This window comes from Periplaneta americana, chromosome 1 (genome assembly GCF_040183065.1).
Source record: "Periplaneta americana isolate PAMFEO1 chromosome 1, P.americana_PAMFEO1_priV1, whole genome shotgun sequence".
Lineage (NCBI taxonomy): Eukaryota > Metazoa > Arthropoda > Insecta > Blattodea > Blattidae > Periplaneta > Periplaneta americana.
This window is the reverse complement of record NC_091117.1, coordinates 39855876-39874132: the sequence shown is the minus strand read 5'-3', so window position 1 is coordinate 39874132 and position 18257 is coordinate 39855876. Positions and strand designations below refer to the sequence as shown.

At 36.6% G+C, this 18257-nt stretch overlaps 1 protein-coding gene across 3 annotated transcripts in view; it reads left to right on the top strand.

Annotated features, from left to right (window-relative positions):
• The first annotated feature begins 1135 nt into the window (after positions 1-1135).
• Positions 1136-18257, top strand: part of c11.1 (maestro heat like repeat family protein c11.1) — a 69997-nt gene continuing 52875 nt past the window's right edge. For all 3 annotated transcript variants that reach the window (XM_069818705.1, XM_069818700.1, XM_069818712.1), the window contains exons 1-7: positions 1136-1324; positions 4010-4155; positions 7818-8021; positions 9026-9215; positions 11466-11617; positions 13218-13451; positions 15817-15895. In XM_069818705.1, coding sequence (XP_069674806.1) covers positions 1288-1324; positions 4010-4155; positions 7818-8021; positions 9026-9215; positions 11466-11617; positions 13218-13451; positions 15817-15895 — 1042 coding nt within the window. In that variant the 5' untranslated portion in view covers positions 1136-1287. The remainder of the gene's footprint in view (positions 1325-4009; positions 4156-7817; positions 8022-9025; positions 9216-11465; positions 11618-13217; positions 13452-15816; positions 15896-18257) is intronic.

The window sequence follows — 18257 nt, the reverse complement described above, 5'->3', positions numbered from 1 at the left end:
GTCGTTAAATAAAACATAACATTTTTTACATGGTATTCCAGGCGTTCTCATTACATTAGTGAACTCAAAAGAGAATTCAACATTTCACTAATAATTTGAAAGTGTTAATTTGAGGGCTGCAAGTTTTTTTTTTTTTTTCGTTTTTAATGAATGTGTGTTAAATACAGTCTCAATCCCCCTTAGATAAGTTAACGCTTTTTTTTTCGAAATAGATGGTAATAGGCTGGTATTCCTTTTTTTTAAGTAGGTTTTTACGACGCTTTATCAACAGCTTAGGTTATTTAGAGTCTGAATGAGGTGAAGGTGATAATGCTGGCTAGTGACCAGCACCAAAAGTTACACAGCATTTTCTCATATTGGGTTGAGGGAAAAATCTTGGAAAAAAACCTCAACCAGGTAACTTGCCCCGACCGGGAATCAAATCCGGGCCACATGGTTTCGCGGCCAGACGCGCTAACCGTTACTCCACAGGTATGGACCGGTATTCCTAAACTAGGCCATTACCAGTATCTCTAAAACAGAGCATTTAAGGCTCTATAAAATTTATACAGACACTACTTAAACGACCTGATATAGATTTTGAATTACAGTAAGTTCCCCCACTTATGTACATTTAAATAAAATTGGGAAAAAAGGGGCAATGTCAGAACTCTGTTCATACCGGTATTCGTAATAGTGTGCATAAGAAGTTCATTATTCCCGCACTTCACGTGTGTTCTATGCTGTAGGCCTAACCAACGTTTCATTCATATTTACGCCTCGAATCGTTTTTAGCTCCATTTACGTTCTAAACTGAGGTTAAAATTGATAAAGTTTGAGTATGCCGGCTATCTGAAATCATTTTAAACCTCAAAGTTCCAATAACCATGGGCACCGCCGTTTGTTGAATAAAATTGTAGTTTGCTATTGGTGTAGAAGGGTTGAATCAGGTGTAACTGAGAACCAATCGGGTGAATACCGATACGTTTTGACAAGTGCTGTCTGTGTCTGCTGCAGTCGGTACAGTGGAGTTTCATTCTACCTAGTAATAATCATGTGATTTTGTTTTGAACATGTTTTCGACACATTCATTACGCAGCGATTTCTTTAATCAGAATGTGAATTTTATGAAACAGTGAAGTGACATTTCGTGATCGACTCTCTTATGGAATTGATGATAGATATATTTATTCCTATCTTATTTTGGAAGTTGAAAATGTATTAAATAATACAAGAAAAGCGGGATTAATAGTATCTTGCTGTTTATATTATTGCTATTAGCTTCATAACCTAAAATCTTCATTAACAATGACGGAAGCGCGTGTAAAGGATTCGCAAATGTTAGGCAAGTATCTCTCTTCTTTATACATAGCATGTTTATAAAAATTAATGTAAATTGTTTCTTATGGGTTAATTCAAACATAGGCCTTCATTGAAATGTCACTTAAGACCAAGTTGTGTCACATGCAAATGTCACCTTTATTCTGAAATTAATAAGCATAATAATATATTCCCGTGGACTGTCCGAAGATTACGTACGTGGTAATCATGTCAAAACAACATAACCTGCCATAATTTTTGTTCTGTAAGATCTATGTTTTTCTTTAATCGTTTTTACCAATATTAACTTATAATAAGTTGGTACCATTACACTTCAAATCATCTTCCACCATCACATTTCACCGAAACAACCTCCACCACCACATTTCATCGAAACCATCTTCCACCATTATACTTCATCCAAATCATCTTCCACTATTACATTTCACCCAAATTATCTTCCACTACCACATTTCATTCAAATCATCTTTGAACATCACACTTCACCCAAACCATCTTCCATCACCACACTTATCACACACTATCTTCTACCACCACACTTCACACAAACTATCTTCCACTATCACACTTCACCAAACCATCTTCCACCACACACTTTACTCAAACCATCTTCCATCACCACACTTCACCCAAATCATCTTCCACCACCACAGTTCACACAAACTATCTTCCACTACCATACTCCACCCAAATCATCTTCCACCACCCACACTTCATCCAAACCATCTTCCACCACCACCACCACCACCACCACCACCACCACCACCACCACCACCACCACCACACTTCATCCAAGCCATCTTTCAAACCACATTTTTCCCAAATCATCCTCCTCCACCACCACCACCACCACCACCACCACCACCACCACCACCACCACTTCACCCAAACCATGTTCAACCACCGCACTTCATCCAAACCATCTTCCACCACCACACTTCACCCAAATTATGTTCAACCACCACACTCCACCCAAACCATCTTCACCACACTTCTCCCAAATCGTTTTTCAATATCACACTTCATCCAAGCCATCTTTCAACACGACACTTCACCCAACTTGTCATGTACCACTTACCATACCTCACATCACTTGTGAGATTCAGACTTGTCTTCGGAGAGTTGACTCAACAATTCCAGCTGTCACCATCTATAACCACATATCACTTCACTCATTTCCATCACCAAACTTTACTCCAACCATATTCACCACCACACTTTATCCCATCCATTGTCCTTCAAACAAGGTTACTTTTAGAAGCACTGTTGAAGTGTTGCTGCTTGTGAATAATGGATATAAATGAGGGCCTTCAGATACAGGCACGGCCACAGAATAGTGGCACTACAGACTCTCTGAGTGGTTGGCTTTGCCACTGGTGATGGTCACTGACAATAGCGCTTCCTGTTGTGATACATTGAATTGAACTGAATTGTAGGTTTCAGATAGGGCAATAGCCAGGCCACTATTTTAGTTGCTTGTGAGTGACACGTCTTTGGTGTTGCTAACAGACGACTGTCGGGCCACCAATCCCTCACACCCCCATGACAGTATACAGCCTATTGGTAATTCCTGCGAGAAGCTCGTGATATGATTTCTTGAATATGGGAAAACACGAAAAAGAAAAAAAAAAAACTTTTTATCGTCTTGATGTAAATCATTAAATAAAGTGTGAAATAGCCCTCGATTCTGTCTTTCCAAAACAATCGATGGACCCAGACTCTTCTTCTATTTTTCCGTCTATTCCTTCTCTGTATGAGCAAAATTTTCGAAAATATATCTTCTTCTATGCCCATTTTCACTGAAAGACTGAAAAATACTCTACAAAAATTTAGTGTATTAAGCAGCGCCACTAAGTGCTAAGTGGCCATGTCTGAAGGGGCCCTTAATTTCAACTATCGCCATCCACCACTAGATACCACCCAAACCATCATTATCTGCAACTATACAGCACCACCATCTGCCACCGCACTTCACACCAGCCATCACCATCTAGCATCACAAATTATCCTGACCATCATTCACCTCTACGCGTCACATTAACCATCACCATCCACGACTACATCTCATCAACCATCACCATCATCACCATCAATCACCTAGTTTCATTATCATCCACTAACACATCACACCAATCACTAACTTCAATCATCACTGTCCATCACCAAAACCACTCATCATCGCTACTTTTTTTTTCTATTATCCAATGTAATAAACTCTATTTCACCCTGAGGTATATTAGGGTTATAGTTGGCATCAAAATACATATTTTGTAACCAATAAACAATAGTAAAGTGATAATACAAAATAGTAGTCACAGTTACAATACAAATGAATTATGTAGAAGCATACACATTAGTGAAAGAATGGCTCCTGTTAAAGATTAATGAGATATTTGAGGAATAATCAATGCAAAAGATGTACCGGTACAAGAATGTCTAACCATTTCAAAGTAAATACACGACTTCAAAAATATAATTAATCAATAGTAGATTGATAAAACAAAGTTTGACTTTCAATTTCTAAGTAATACTTAATTCATGAACAATGAAACAGTTAAGAGTAATAAAAGGATACTATTACAAGCAATGATCGCTACTTGCTTTCACCACAAAGAAGAATGCCAATATATACCAGATGTTTACTTCTGTTTGTTTCAGTAAATATTAACTTCTCTCTTTAACTTTTTAGTGGTAGTTGGCACTCTTATAGAAGCAGCAGCAGATAGAGAACCAGCAGTGCGTGAAGCTGTTATAAGATCATTGAGGAGAATTGCAAAGAAGCAACCTAGCTTTGTGCTAAAGAATGCAGCTGCTTACCGAATGCGGAATCCAAAGGTATTGATTACTGCTTAGGACATAACTCTACTATTACAAGTACGATTTTAGTTACATACCAGTATTTAGTTCTTTAATGGACTAGGCTGTAACTTTTAGTTAGACATTGAAAGATAAACATGAAGTTTTTAATAACTATGTAGGCATAACTGGAATATTTTTTGTTCTTGTTTAATTTTATGTTATTCACTGTCACTACAGCTTCGGAACACTTTACTGGTTTCATTTTATGGGAAAGGTGGAAGTAATTGAATTATGTCGCATTATGTTCTAATTGTCAATTGGTCGACAAAGAAAGGGTAGTTCACTTCAGTCTGTTATGTGAACTGAGCATCCGTATTTTCAATTATTACCGGTACGCAAAATTAATCACAAATAATCAGATCAAATTTTGTGAATTACTTGCATAGTTGCTTCAATTCAAATTTTTATCATCTTGCATCAAAAATGTGAAAATGTCAAGTTTAATGTGTACATTCTATTGTGTCACATTAATATGTAGAGTTACTGAGTGAGCAACCTTCATGTGGCTGGAGTAGCATGATACCTGTTTTAAGTAAAGTCAGTGATTACTATAATTCAAACAATACGACTGAAAATCCAGTTTCTTCTTCGCGGCACAATCACAGTGAAAGTCTAAATTCGCCTTTGAATCTCAAAGTTATTAACATCAGTAAATTATGGTTGTATACTATTAACTCAATGAATAACATGCTTCTTCAATAATTCCTAATGATTAGAAAAGCTTCCATTAGTGTGGAGCTTCAGTGATTATGGGTATTTACCACCACCACCACCACCACCACTTCTGCTACTACCACTTCTACCACCATGACTACTACCATTACTGCCATCTCAACTACCACCACTTCTACCATTACTACCCTACTGCTACAGAAACAACCATCACTCCTATTACTGCCAAACAACACCACCACCACCACCACTTCTTCTATTACCACTTCTACCACCGTGACTACTACCACTGCAGCTGCTAAATTGTTGAATTGTTTATGCTTGTAAATTGAATTAATTTGCTTGCTATGTTTGTAAATTTGGAGAATAAGGAACAGAAGGGGGAACATTGAGAAGGCTATATGTCTGTTCTGCCTGCAGGCAAATAGAGGATGCTATGCTTATCCTGTTCAGAAAATGATAGGTTAAGGAAATTATTTATTGAAAAACCAATTCTGAAACTAAATATTAGAGTAGCTTATAAGAAATTATGTAGTCCTAGATCACTAAAAGAAAGAAACCTGAAGAAAATACCAGTAGGAAATTTTTGTGTATGTTGAAGACGAAATGACAAGAGAAAGTTAAGGTATGAGCATGAAATGCAGGTTTACCGATGTAATAAGGATAAATTAAGTCTTTTTTTTATTTGTTCATGTTATAATAATGATTAGTAATTAATTATAATTAAAGGTAAAAGTATGTAAATTTTACCTTACATCACAAGGATTATTTAAGATGAGTAGGATCATATGTTAAAAGTACCGGGAAACAAATTGTTATGGAAAGTGCATGGAAAGCAGAAATGTGATAGGACTACCATTAATGGATGATGTCGAACTTATATATATTTTGATGACAATAAATCTAATGTAAAAAGCCACTGGCGTGGCTCAGTCGGTTAAGGCGCTTGCCTGCCGTGCCAGTCTGAAGTTGCGTTTGGGCGCGGGTTCGATCCCCGCTTGGGCTGATTACCTGGTTGAGTTTTTTCCGAGGTTTTCCTCAACCGTAATGTGAATGAAAGGTAATCTAAGGCGAATCCTCGGCCTCATCTCGCCAAACATCATCTCACTATCACCAATCTCATTGACGCTAAATAACCTAGTAGTTGATACAGTGTCGTTAAATAACCAACCAAAATAAAAAAAATCTAATGTAAACCTTCCAATGAGCCAGTGGTCATTAATCTTATTATCAGTAAACCATATTTAAAACCTACAGAGATAATTTCAATCTTCCTCCCCATTCCTCAACTCCAAACCGCCAACCATCTCATTGTGTTGGTTCCTGTTTCCTCTCACCACCTTGATTATATCAGGGAGAGACAGCCGAGTTCACAACAAAGATGATGGAATGAAATATTGTGGGTGGGATGTGTCGTGTAAATTAGAAGATCCATGGCGGTGATGATGATGATTATTGTTATTATTATGATTATTATTATTATGATTATTATGATGGTGGTGTCCACACCTGTGGAGTAACAGTCAGCGCGTCTGGCCGCGAAACCAAGTGGCCCGGGTTCGAATCCCGGTCGGGGCAAGTTACCTGGTAGAGGTTTTTTCTGGGGTTTTCCCTCAACCTAATTCGAGCAAATGCTGGGTAACTTTCGGTGCTGGACCCCGGACTCATTTCACCAGCATTATCACCTTCATATAATTCAGATGCTAAGTAACCTAGATGTTGATACAGCATCGTAAAATAACCCAATAAAATAAAATAAAATGATGGTGGTGATGATGATATTGATGATGATGAATATTATTATTACGGTATTAATTACAATGATACACAGTCAAATGTCATTTTAACGTATGCCAGTTTAATGAATTCGTCAGTACAACGAAAAAAATTGTATTTCCCTTTCTTACCTGCGTAAGGTTCGATTTTAAATTATTTCAGTTGTACAAATGTCAATATAACGAAAATTTCACTACAACGAAAATAAATATTTTCCTTTAATGATGTATATGTTCATTACAATGAAGCTATGTGGGAAGAATAACACACCTACAGACGTGAAACCAGAAGATTTAATTGATATCGACAGTGCAGTGACTGTTGAAAAGAAAGTTACAGAAGAGGACGTTGTCAGTAGTGTAATGCAAGAAGAAAGTGGTTTGATTCAAAGTGATGAAGAATTTGTATGTCATGACAATGATAGTGAAAAAAAAAGAAGTCTCTTGTTGAAGCTGTAAATGTTGCTAATGATTTATGGCTAATTTTGACTGGACAAAAAGAAATATTACCGGAGGATGTGGCAAAAAGTGCAAGCGTTATAGTAAATTAGAATCAATTGTAAAACGTTCATTTCAGAAAAAAATTACAGACTTTTTCTCAAAGTAAAACATACAGTAACGTTACGACATTTGTGTAAAAAGTAGCATTGATCAATATTACAGTATAATGAACTTTCAGTATAACGAAAATGACAGGGTCCCTAGAAATTCGTTAAAACGACATTTGACTGTACTGCTGCTTTCTTTCGTTAAATAAATTTTAATAATAGAAATATAAATTTACAAGATAGAGCATCTCCAAATATTATTCAGCTTGATTACACAACTTTTAACACTGTATCACTTCGGAATATGTATGATAAGAACTTTCTTGTGTTAAATTTTTAACGTACCTTGTTAACATGTTTCGACCTATTTTCGGTCATCTTCGGAACTGGTCGTTGTTGGTCTTGGCGCCTCTTGTTTCCTGTGTGGGTGCGTTCGTAGTGTAGAGTGAAAGTGTATGTGTTTTGAAATTGAGTTGTGTGTTGAGAATATCGTTGGGGTGTGTTTTCGTGTGTCTGTATATTTCATATTGTTCTAGTGTGTTGAGTTTCTGGCTTTTTGGTTGGATGTGCAGTATTTCCATGTCTGTGTTGATGTCTCTGTAGGTGTGTATTCATGATCATGCCCTTATTATTGTCATTTCAGCTCCCAGGCAATCATCTGATTGCGCTGTTACAAACAATGGAACAGATATGCAAGGAACATTTGCCAGAAATTGATGGGGATGTAGTGCTGCAGCTGATAGAGTTCAGCGTAGAAGAGATGACACAGTCTACAGAGTACCAGCCAGAACAGCAGTTACCTGCGTCTGGAATTCTTGTGGCTTTGGGACAAGCTCATTGCAATGAGGTGTGTGCCAATAAACATACAATTAAGTGCATTTATATCGGCGTAATTCTTTTTCTTCATACTGTAGTTCAGGTTATATTCTGACTGACTTCATTTATTACATTCTTTTTCTCTAACGGCTTCCTTCAATTTGTTTCCTTAATTGGTATAGAATGTTATTTTTTCGGTATTCTTTCATTCAGTAATGTATGAGTTGGTCCGGGGGGAAGTTCTTTTTCATCCCCTTCTTCCTAGAGCTTAAACCTCTCTGCCTGGAAATTTCAGGTGCATCTAAATTATTTTACGTCATTGTTAAGTTGTTTACTGTAAACTTAACTTGACAGAAGAAATCAATGAATTCCTTTCTCCAAAAGTATAATTAAATAATATTGACTGTTTTCCACAGATGGGAATCTCTTTATTTTAAAACTGTTCATAATACTGATGACCAATAAAAGGGGAGGAGATGAGAGGAGAAATAATTGAAGGGTACGTGATTGCGCCCTTGCAAAATATTTTGGTGCTGTGAAGAAGAATCTATTGAGCTCCAAGCCTGTAGGCCACTTCTCTCACTCCATTTTTATTTCATTCATTCATTCATTCATTCATTCATTCATTCATTCATTCATTCATTCATTCATTCATTCATTCATTCATTCATTCACTCACTGTTCTGCCCAAGGGCAGGTTTTTCACTGCAAACCCAGCTTTCTCCAATCTTTCCTATTTTCTGCCCTCCTCTTTGTCTCCTCATATGATTCATATATCTTAATGTCATCTGTCATCTGATATATATCTGCCCTGAACTTTTTTCCCGTTCACCATTCCTTTCAGTGCATCCTACAGTAGGCAGTTTCTTATCCAGTGGCCCAAACAATTCCTTTTCCTCTACCTGATTGTTATTGCATCTTTCCTCTTATTCGAAATTCATGTAACAAAAATCTGGAGTGTGTATTGTCATGAAGTCCACATGGTAGGTCTATGTGTATTTGTATTTTGTATAACTAACCTTTCTTTATCAATAGGTGATGGGAGGTCTTCTCAAGCAGTTTCAACCTGGTGTACTTCCTCATTATACCATTCTCCATACTATGGGAACTTTGGCTTCTGCGAATGTATTTGGTATAGTACCGTTTATAAAGGCAACTTTGGGTACAATGCTTCCGATGATGGGAATGTTAAGAAATGATGCCATGAAGCAAGTATTTTCATATAGTAAGTATCTGTCGTTATCTTGGCTCCAATCAAAAGACGTTGTACTCCTATTGCGTTTACATATTATTTTGACCTGAAATGTTCATGTTCGAAGTACAAAAGAAAAATTGTAAAGTTTTATCATGGAAGGTTTACCCTGACGTTACTTGTACCATGAACATAAGTGTAAGATGAACTTAGTGTCTCATGGTTTTCCATGGGGAGGGGGAAGGAGTGTGTGTGTGTGTGTGTGTCTGTCTGTCTGTCTGTCTGTGTCTGTGTCTGTGTCTGTGTCTGTCTGTGAAGAGGGGTGGGGTGTATGTGTTTGTGTGTGTGTGTGTGTTTTTACAGTATATATTTCAACATGCCCCATTAGATAGGTTGTAATATTACACGTTTTGACAGGGTGTAATTGATATCTTATTTGAAGTGTTCTATCAGTGAGGAAGTGTGTTGTGTCAGTGAAGTGTGTAGTGTCAGTGAAGTCTATTGTGTAAGTGAAGTGTGTTGGTGTCAGTGAAGTGGCTGTGCAAAGTATTTGAACAGTGAAATGGTTAGAAGTGTTAGTGAAATTGGGTAGAATCAGTGCAGTGAGTGAGTTGACAGCGAAATAAGTGTAGTGCCGGAAGGTACTTGTGCAGGTATGAACCTGTCACACCCGTGGATCTTAGTTCTAACTTAGGGTTGATACAAAGTAGATTTACTTTAAATGTTATTTTAAATGACCATGCTTCATTTAATTTATAATGCTCCTTGTTGTTGTTGTTACTATTATTATTATTATTATTATTATTATTATTATTATTATTATTATTATTATTATTATTAAATGGAACTATAAAAATTGGAGATTTATCTTTCGAAGAGGTGGAAAAATTCAAATATCTTGGAGCAACAGTAACAAATATAAATGACACTAGGGAGGAAATTAAACGCAGAATAAATATGGGAAATGCGTGATATTATTCGGTTGAGAAGCTTTTGTCATCTAGTCTTCTGTCAAAAAATTTGAAAGTTAGAATTTATAAAACAGTTATATTACCGGTTGTTCTGTATGGTTGTGAAACTTGGACTCTCACTTTGAGAGAGGAACAGAGATTAAGGGTGTTTGAGAATAAGGTTCTTAGGAAAATATTTGGGGCTAAGAGGGATGAAGATACAGGAGAACGGAGAAAGTTACAAAACGCAGAGCTGCACTAATTGTATTCTTCACCTGACATAATTAGGAACATAAAATCCAGACGTTTGAGATGGGCAGGACATGTAGCACGTATGGGCGAATCCAGAAATGCATATAGAGTGTTAGTTGGGAGGCCGGAGGGAAAAAGACCTTTGGGGAGGCCGAGACGTAGGTGGGAAGATAATATTAAAATGGATTTGAGGGAGGTGGGATATGATGGTAGAGACTGGATTAATCTTGCTCAGGATAGGGACCAATGGCGGGCTTATGTGAGGGCGGCAATGAACCTCCAGGTTCCTTAAAAGCCAGTAAGTAAGTATTATTATTATTACCGGTATTGTTATTATTAATTATTGTTTTTTATTAGTTGTGTTTATTATTAATTGTCATTATTGAGTGTAATTAGTTACCACTGCCACCGGGTATATACCAATTTGCAGTGTGAATAAATACATACACATACACATTTCTAGATAATTACATTTTTAAAATTGCAAATTTACCAATTGTGTAATCAATAAATATCTATGGTGTGTGTGTGTGTGTGTGTGTGTGTGTGTGTGTGTGTGTGTGTGTGTGTGTGTGTGTGTGCGCGCGCGCGTGCGTGCGTGCGTGCGTGCGTGCGTGCGCGCGCGCGCGCGCGCAATACCGATTAAAAATATGGTACACTAAAAAGCAAAGTAGCTACATTATAATTTTCAGTTATAAAATTCGGTATTCCTTTAAAATATGGCTTAAAACTATGAAGGTGTACAACATGCTGTGGGGGAGAGATAGATTCAGATTCCGAAACTCTGTATTAACTTCATCATCAAAACTTCAGAAATTTCGCAGTAGGATTTCAGTATAGAATTTTGTCTAGTGGATTTTATATTAAAATATATACTCCCCTCTCTCTTTCTCTATGCATGCCTGTACGTGTGTCCGCACACATTTATGTATACATACATACATACATTTGTTTTAAATAACAAAATAATGATAAACCTGCAGTGTGGGAGATACTCTTTCATATAATATATTTACAGCGAGTGCCTTGTATTCTTTCATTTGGTTATTCAGAAGTTAAGTTTTCTTCTTAATTGTTTCAGCTCTTGGAAAATTCAGTGAAGCTGTGTCTGATTACTTAGCAAACATTGACCATGCACCAGATCCTACAGTGAAGAAAGAGGCGTTTTCATCAGAAATAAGTATTGCATATGATGTCCTGGCGAATACATGGATACATACTCGTGAACCAAAGGTATTTGATGTTGTAATTATGTTGTTAATGAAATCATGGATATGCCTGGCAATAATAAATGAATGAGTTGCGAGAAGTGTGTATGAAGGTATTGTTTATTATTTCGAAGAAGATTTTAATTTTAATTAGTTTACTGTTATGTAATGAGGCCTTTAATTTATAATAAAAGTTATTAGTTTTGTTTGTAACTGTCTTTGTGATGGGCAGCCAAACAATCATGTCTCGTATATAATCGAAAAAGTGCGACATCCTTCATTCGTGGACATTCTGAAATTAAATTTGTATTGTTCGAGAGGTTATTTCATTGTTTGTTTATACTCTCGTGTATAAATTTGTCATGTATTTTTTGTTGGATGATTTTCTTAATTAATAATTTTGGGGAATGAAACGATAAACTTGAATTTGTAATTTGTTGGATCATTGTGCCCTTTTTTTGCTAAGGTATCTGCCATTTCATTTCAAAGAATTCCACAATGTGCAGAAATCCATTGCAAAACTACTGTTTTGTAAAGAGATGGTGTTTGATACTTTGGTGAAATTCAACAGTTCGTTTTGTATTGTATTACTGGCTTTTACCTATAGTTGATTTAGAATTGCTAAATATGACAGCTTTATTAAAGTGGTTAATGTGATAGAAAAGTTGTTTTAATGTAAAATTGATTGCCTCAAGTTGTCCATCAGATATATTTGGAAATAATTAATTGATTAACTAGTGGACTTACTCGTGTTAATTAAGTAAGATTTGTGCGGCTTACAGTTGTTTCAGTGCTTCACGCACCATCCTCAGAGCCTGAGGCACTGAAACAGCTGTAAGCCGCACAAATCTTACATAATTAACACGAGTAAGTCCACTAGTTAATCAATTAATTATATTCAAATGTTAAAAGTAGTGTACGCAAGATTCAAAATGGATTATTTGGAAATATTAGGAATACAGAATGAAAATTAAACTGTAATTGTTTTGTAACATACAGTAATACTTATGTCATTCTTTTGTAATCACAGATAAGTTATGAATAATTTCAAGGGAAAAATTGTTCTGGGGCTGGGTATCGATCCCGGGACCTCTGGTTGAACGTACCAGTGCTCTGCCAACTGAGCTACCCAGGAACTCCACCCGACACTCTCTCAACTTTTCCCTTTATATCCACACAACTTGCGTGCGCTGACAAAACGCCAGAGACCCACATCGAGTGCACACAAACTCTGTGTGACTTGGAATTGTGGTTTTTCTGTTAACTTACACAGTGACGTATATTTTATATATTACCAGATTTACATAATATATATGTCACTGTGTACGTTAACAGAAAAACCACAATTCCAAGTCACACAGAGTTTGTGTGCACTCGATGTGGGTCTCTGGCGTTTTGTCAGCGCACGCAAGTTGTGTGGATATAAAGGGAAAAGTTGAGACAGTGTCGGGTGGAGTTCCCGGCCCCGGAACAATTTCTTCCCTTGAAATTATTCAAATCTGCTTTACAGGAAGCTTTACCTGAAAGACCAGATTTGCACAGATAAGTTATGTTGTAAGAAAGAGAGCAGGAGAAAAAAAACATAAGGCTGAATTGAAGAATCTTGTTTCCGTCTATTTGAACAGGTCTGTGAGACTGTACTACAAGCAATTGGTCCCATGTTCTCCCTTCTTCCTCCGGAGAAAGTATCTGAACAGGTGCCGAGACTCATTCCTGTTCTGCTCGGTCTCTACCGGCGAAATATGGATCCTTATCCTGTAACTCAGTGTCTTTCTGCAGTCTTGCATGTGGCGCTTGCTCATAATAGAAGCACTGTGGAGCCATTACTGGATAACCTGCAGAACATCATGTTTGATTTGGTAAGTGCAGTATAATTCAATGTATTGTAACTTTTATTACAAAATAAAAATGTAACTTTATTGTTAAGACAATAATAATCACTTTCTACAATTAATTGTACTCCCGTCAACAATGGAATTTGCACTCCACACAGCAACACAGTATTCGTTATTGCACTCCACAGACGACAATGACAATTTACTTGCATTATTGAGAACAACAATGAACTGTTAATCTTAACTAATGCTCACAGTGCACTATTTACAAATCAGAACTGTCAGTTCTCAGTTCACAGTTCGTTTGCCTTGGCTAATTCTTCTAGCTCAGTCACTCGAGTTCACAGTATCTCGAACCCCAGACCTTCAGAGGCAGTCCGCTGAACTTCGAACTCAGGTCCCCCAACTGCGGTCCACTGCACTCGAACTCAGGACTTCGGGCGCTCATACAACTGCGGACACACTCAAGTCGAACTCTGGTCTCGAAGCTGGCTTCACTGCTACACAAGACTGGCTGGCTTGCTGTCCACTGACTATAACAACAACACTGCTCAAGTTCACTCGCGTCTCTTCTTTTATAACCAAACCATAGTTTCTAGAGAGTACGATCTCCTGAACAGTCAACAGATGCCTAGAAGATAACGCCTATCCAGAGTTCTCTGGATTTCTCCGCTCAGTCACCAGCTGCTTTACTCCCTCCTCACCCTTCGTCGCGTCCGCGCCTCAGTCTCGCGCCCCCCTCTTACGTCTGTCCCCTCCAGACCCGAGCGGCCGCAACCTTCGCTGCGTCGCTCGTTTTCTCATGCGCCCCTGACCTCTGTGGGACGCGATCGACTCCAGACTGTCACAGTATGTTTATCCTCCCTTTCTCCTTCATCTTTATCTTCACCTTTGCCTCATTTTCTTTTTCTTCATTCTTTTCATCTTTCTCCCCAATGCAATCTCCTCCTCCCTCTTTCTTCCTCCTTTCCCTGTATCAATCACCTTTTCCTTCTTTTCATTTCCATTTTCTTCTCCCGTCCAGGTTATGTTTTGTGAAATCAACACATCCTTTCTCATTATTAGGGCTAGGATTTTGATGAAATTTCATCTTTTTTCTAGTAAGCCAGAAACATAGCTGCTTTAGTATTTATATATTATGTGATAAACTGAGTGTTTTAAGACTATTTGTTAGGGCATTTTTTTTTTTTGCATTTTTTTGCCTGTTTCGGCTCATAAGAGCATCTTTTGTTTTATTCATTTTTTAGGCATTTTCATTTAATTTTGGCCATAAATTCCCATTATTAATGTAAAATAATGTTTATTTCCTTTGATATTTTCTTTACATATTTTGTTCATTAATACCCATTATTTTGTATAATATTTTAATAGTTTTTCTACACAAATATTGTCATTTTAACGCAGTACACCCCATGTAATGGATCAGTCCAACCATCCCTTCAATATAGACTCCTCTATACCTACTAATTCCTGATAAGAGTGGCCTTGTGGTGGATACATGGAAACTACATCAGGTAAAATAATTAAAGTGTACTACTTAGAAAAAATTATGTATCGGTAAAATTAAATAAAGTTAAATGTTGGTACTAGAATTTAATTTAATTACTAGTATAAATATTAATTAGTACAAAACCTCTTTTCCTACTAAGCCAATTATGAAAGATAAATTTTTAGGGCTTTTTAAGGGCATTTTTGAAAGATTTTTAGGTCATAAATGCATTGTTTTTAGGACATTTTTTCATGATTTATAGGTTATCAAAATCCTTGCCCTACTCATTATATACTTTACGCATTCTGTAACAATTCAATACTTATCATGTTGCCAGTTATTTCTGTTTGAATGGAGGAGATGCACTTGATGGGATGCTTGGCAAATTGATTTACTTGGGCTTCTCTGATATCTCGCTCGAATTTGTTCCACGTTTCTTTTGAAACATGTCAACGAGAACCTCCATATTGTTTCTTAACACTTACAGTCGCCAGAAACTTCTCACACCATGCACCATCAGGTGCATCTCCTTCATATTCTCTCTGGTAATTTCTTTGCACTGTAATCATTGATTTTGTCTCTGCATACCAGAATACAGATTTTGTGCACTGCTGCGGAGTCGCCATTTTGTTTTAAGTGATTGTGGTGCAACATAGTAAGTGAACAATCAACTTAATATTCATTAAATAAAAATTCTTAGAGTTTCTCTTTCTTTTCATACCACTCCCATTCCATAATTTGGTATACCTTGTTAGCAATGATTATTTAAAATGTGGGAGGTTTGCATGGGACACCATGTATACTCAGACATGTCAAGACTTTAAGTTTGCTTTTTTTAACTTTGTGAAATTCATTTCTGCTATAAAGAAAACCTTTATTTATTACTTCATTTGTTTTCAGGTGTGTACATCACCGGATTATGCGCAACCTGCAACTGCAAAGAATCATTATGAAGTTCTCCGTTGTTTTGACTGTATAGGTTAGTAAGTAGACCGAATGAAATGTGATTTTGAAATGACATAAACATTCTATACATTAGTCTTCAATAAAAAGTACTGTCAAGTAGATAAAACGAAACAAGATAATTTACTACAGTTTTTCGAAGTATCAAAATATGATTACAGTTAGATATTTGATTTAATTTTATTAGTGTATAAACTTCAACCAGAATATGATTGCTTTAGCAAATTTACTACATCTCATTTGTTTAATTAAAAGAAGTACCGGTAAAACTTTATCTCCGTGTGTTTTTTCACCATTTCATAGACAGCAGTGGGAGTGCGAGTATAACAATCATAAAAAAGGCCATTTTAACATTTTGCTGAATAAAATTTTAATTTTTACTGAGAAAATAAAATAAAAATCTAACAGAGCATCTTAGCCCACATGCCGAAGCAGAGGTGGACGATCATCCAACCAGAATGGAGGTATCATGGGGTTAGCATGATGATCCTCCCAGCCGTTACAGCTGGTATTCGCAACCGGATTTTGCTACCTATCGTAGCTCCCCAAGTGCATCACGATTCTGGGTGGGCACCGGTCCCATACACTGGCCGAAATTTCATGATAAAATTTCTCCCCCATGAGGACTCGAACCAGCGCGCATTCCATAACTAAATATTAATAGTTAACAGAATTAAACAAAAAATATTGAACAACATAGAAGGTAACTGTGTTCGTTAATAACTTAACAGTATATCCAACTACGCCAATTTTAAGGAATTAGACAAATTTGGATGTAATTTTTGAAAAGTTTTTATTGCAGTTAGTACCATATACAGGATGGAAGTGAAGTGTGTGTGTATCTAATGCTCTGGATTTAACAATGAAGTCATCATCCTTCTTGCTTCCCAATATTTTGATGGAAGGTCCACAAATGTCCTAAGAGTTTCACAATTAGCCAGGTGCTCCATCTCCATGTCCTCTTCTCTGGTGCACAGTAAGCATTTAGGTGAATTCAGTACTCCAATACGATGGAGGTGTTTACTGAGGCAATCATGACCAGTAATCAATCTAAACATGGCCACGGCAGATTTTCGAGGTAGATCAGGAATTAGTTTTGGATCTTTGAGTGATTCTTTCCATTTTGAATTTTGATGTTTTGCCTGTTCGCTGTTACTGGTGGAAGTGAAGTAACTCTGCATGTTTTCATAGTGAATAGCTCATGTTGTATGTAACAAAAAAGTGTAATACAATATCGGTGAAAAATTTATAGTTTTCTCAGAAAAGAAATGTTTTTCCCAAATGTTTAACATCCTCTTACTCGGGAACTATTGAGAGTAGGAGCATTATTTTTGTCCATATCGATAGAAAATCTAATAATGAATAATTTATTCCTCTGGCGTATTTCAAAAGCATGGACTGTTTTCATGTAAATTTAATTTAAAAACTACTAATTTCAAGTCACTGTACAATCCAACCAGATTGCAACGTTGTAGCCAGGGAGGGAGATGGAAGGTAGTTCACCTAGGGAAACAGCCTGAGTTCGTTGATTTCTTCCATCTGTATTACGAGAAGCGGCTATGTTGCTAGGCTGCTGAAATTTCCAACTTAATTTTCTATTTAACCGTGCATTTAATCACAAAACGTAATTTCTATTCATTTAAGTGTACCCTAACAGCCCTTTCAATCTGCAGGATTATTTCACTTCCACCCTTGCAGTTAAGATGTGCTGCAAGCTGGAAGATCGTGTATGATTTCAAGTTCACGTAAATTGTAAAGGTTTTTTCTCCCAAAATGTCTAATTCGGCCAAGATATTTCAATTCATTTTCTCTTTCTAAAATTTTGTCATTTATACAAATTTTTCTTGGAACAAGGTCCTTAGCAAAGAAAGCCATTATTTTTGTTTTATCCGTGGAAATGTTCATAGAATATTATGAATTTGCGTATTGACCTTTGTAGATCATCTGAGGTAGAATATTATGAATTTGCGTATTGACCTTTGTAGATCATCTGAGGTAGAATATTATGAATTTGCGTATTGATCTTTGTAGATCATCTGAGGTAGAATATTATGAATTTGCGTATTGACCTTTGTAGATCATCTGAGGTGTCTAATAAGACCAACTTGTTTGCAAAAAGCATTGAATCTGAATGTGTGTCCTTAGGTAAATAACCATGTCTTGTAGACCTGAATTCTCGTATAACTGCATTTGTATAAACTGTATTTGTTGAATCAAAGGAGTGAAAGTACTCCTTGTCTGATACCAATAAAAATCTCCCTTCAGTTTCAATTGAAATTGATGTTACTTTGCATAAGTTGCAAACATTTTGAATAATGTGTTTTTTTTTTTTTTTCCTTGGCATAAAATAGGGTACAAGGGCAGTGAGTTGCCTATTT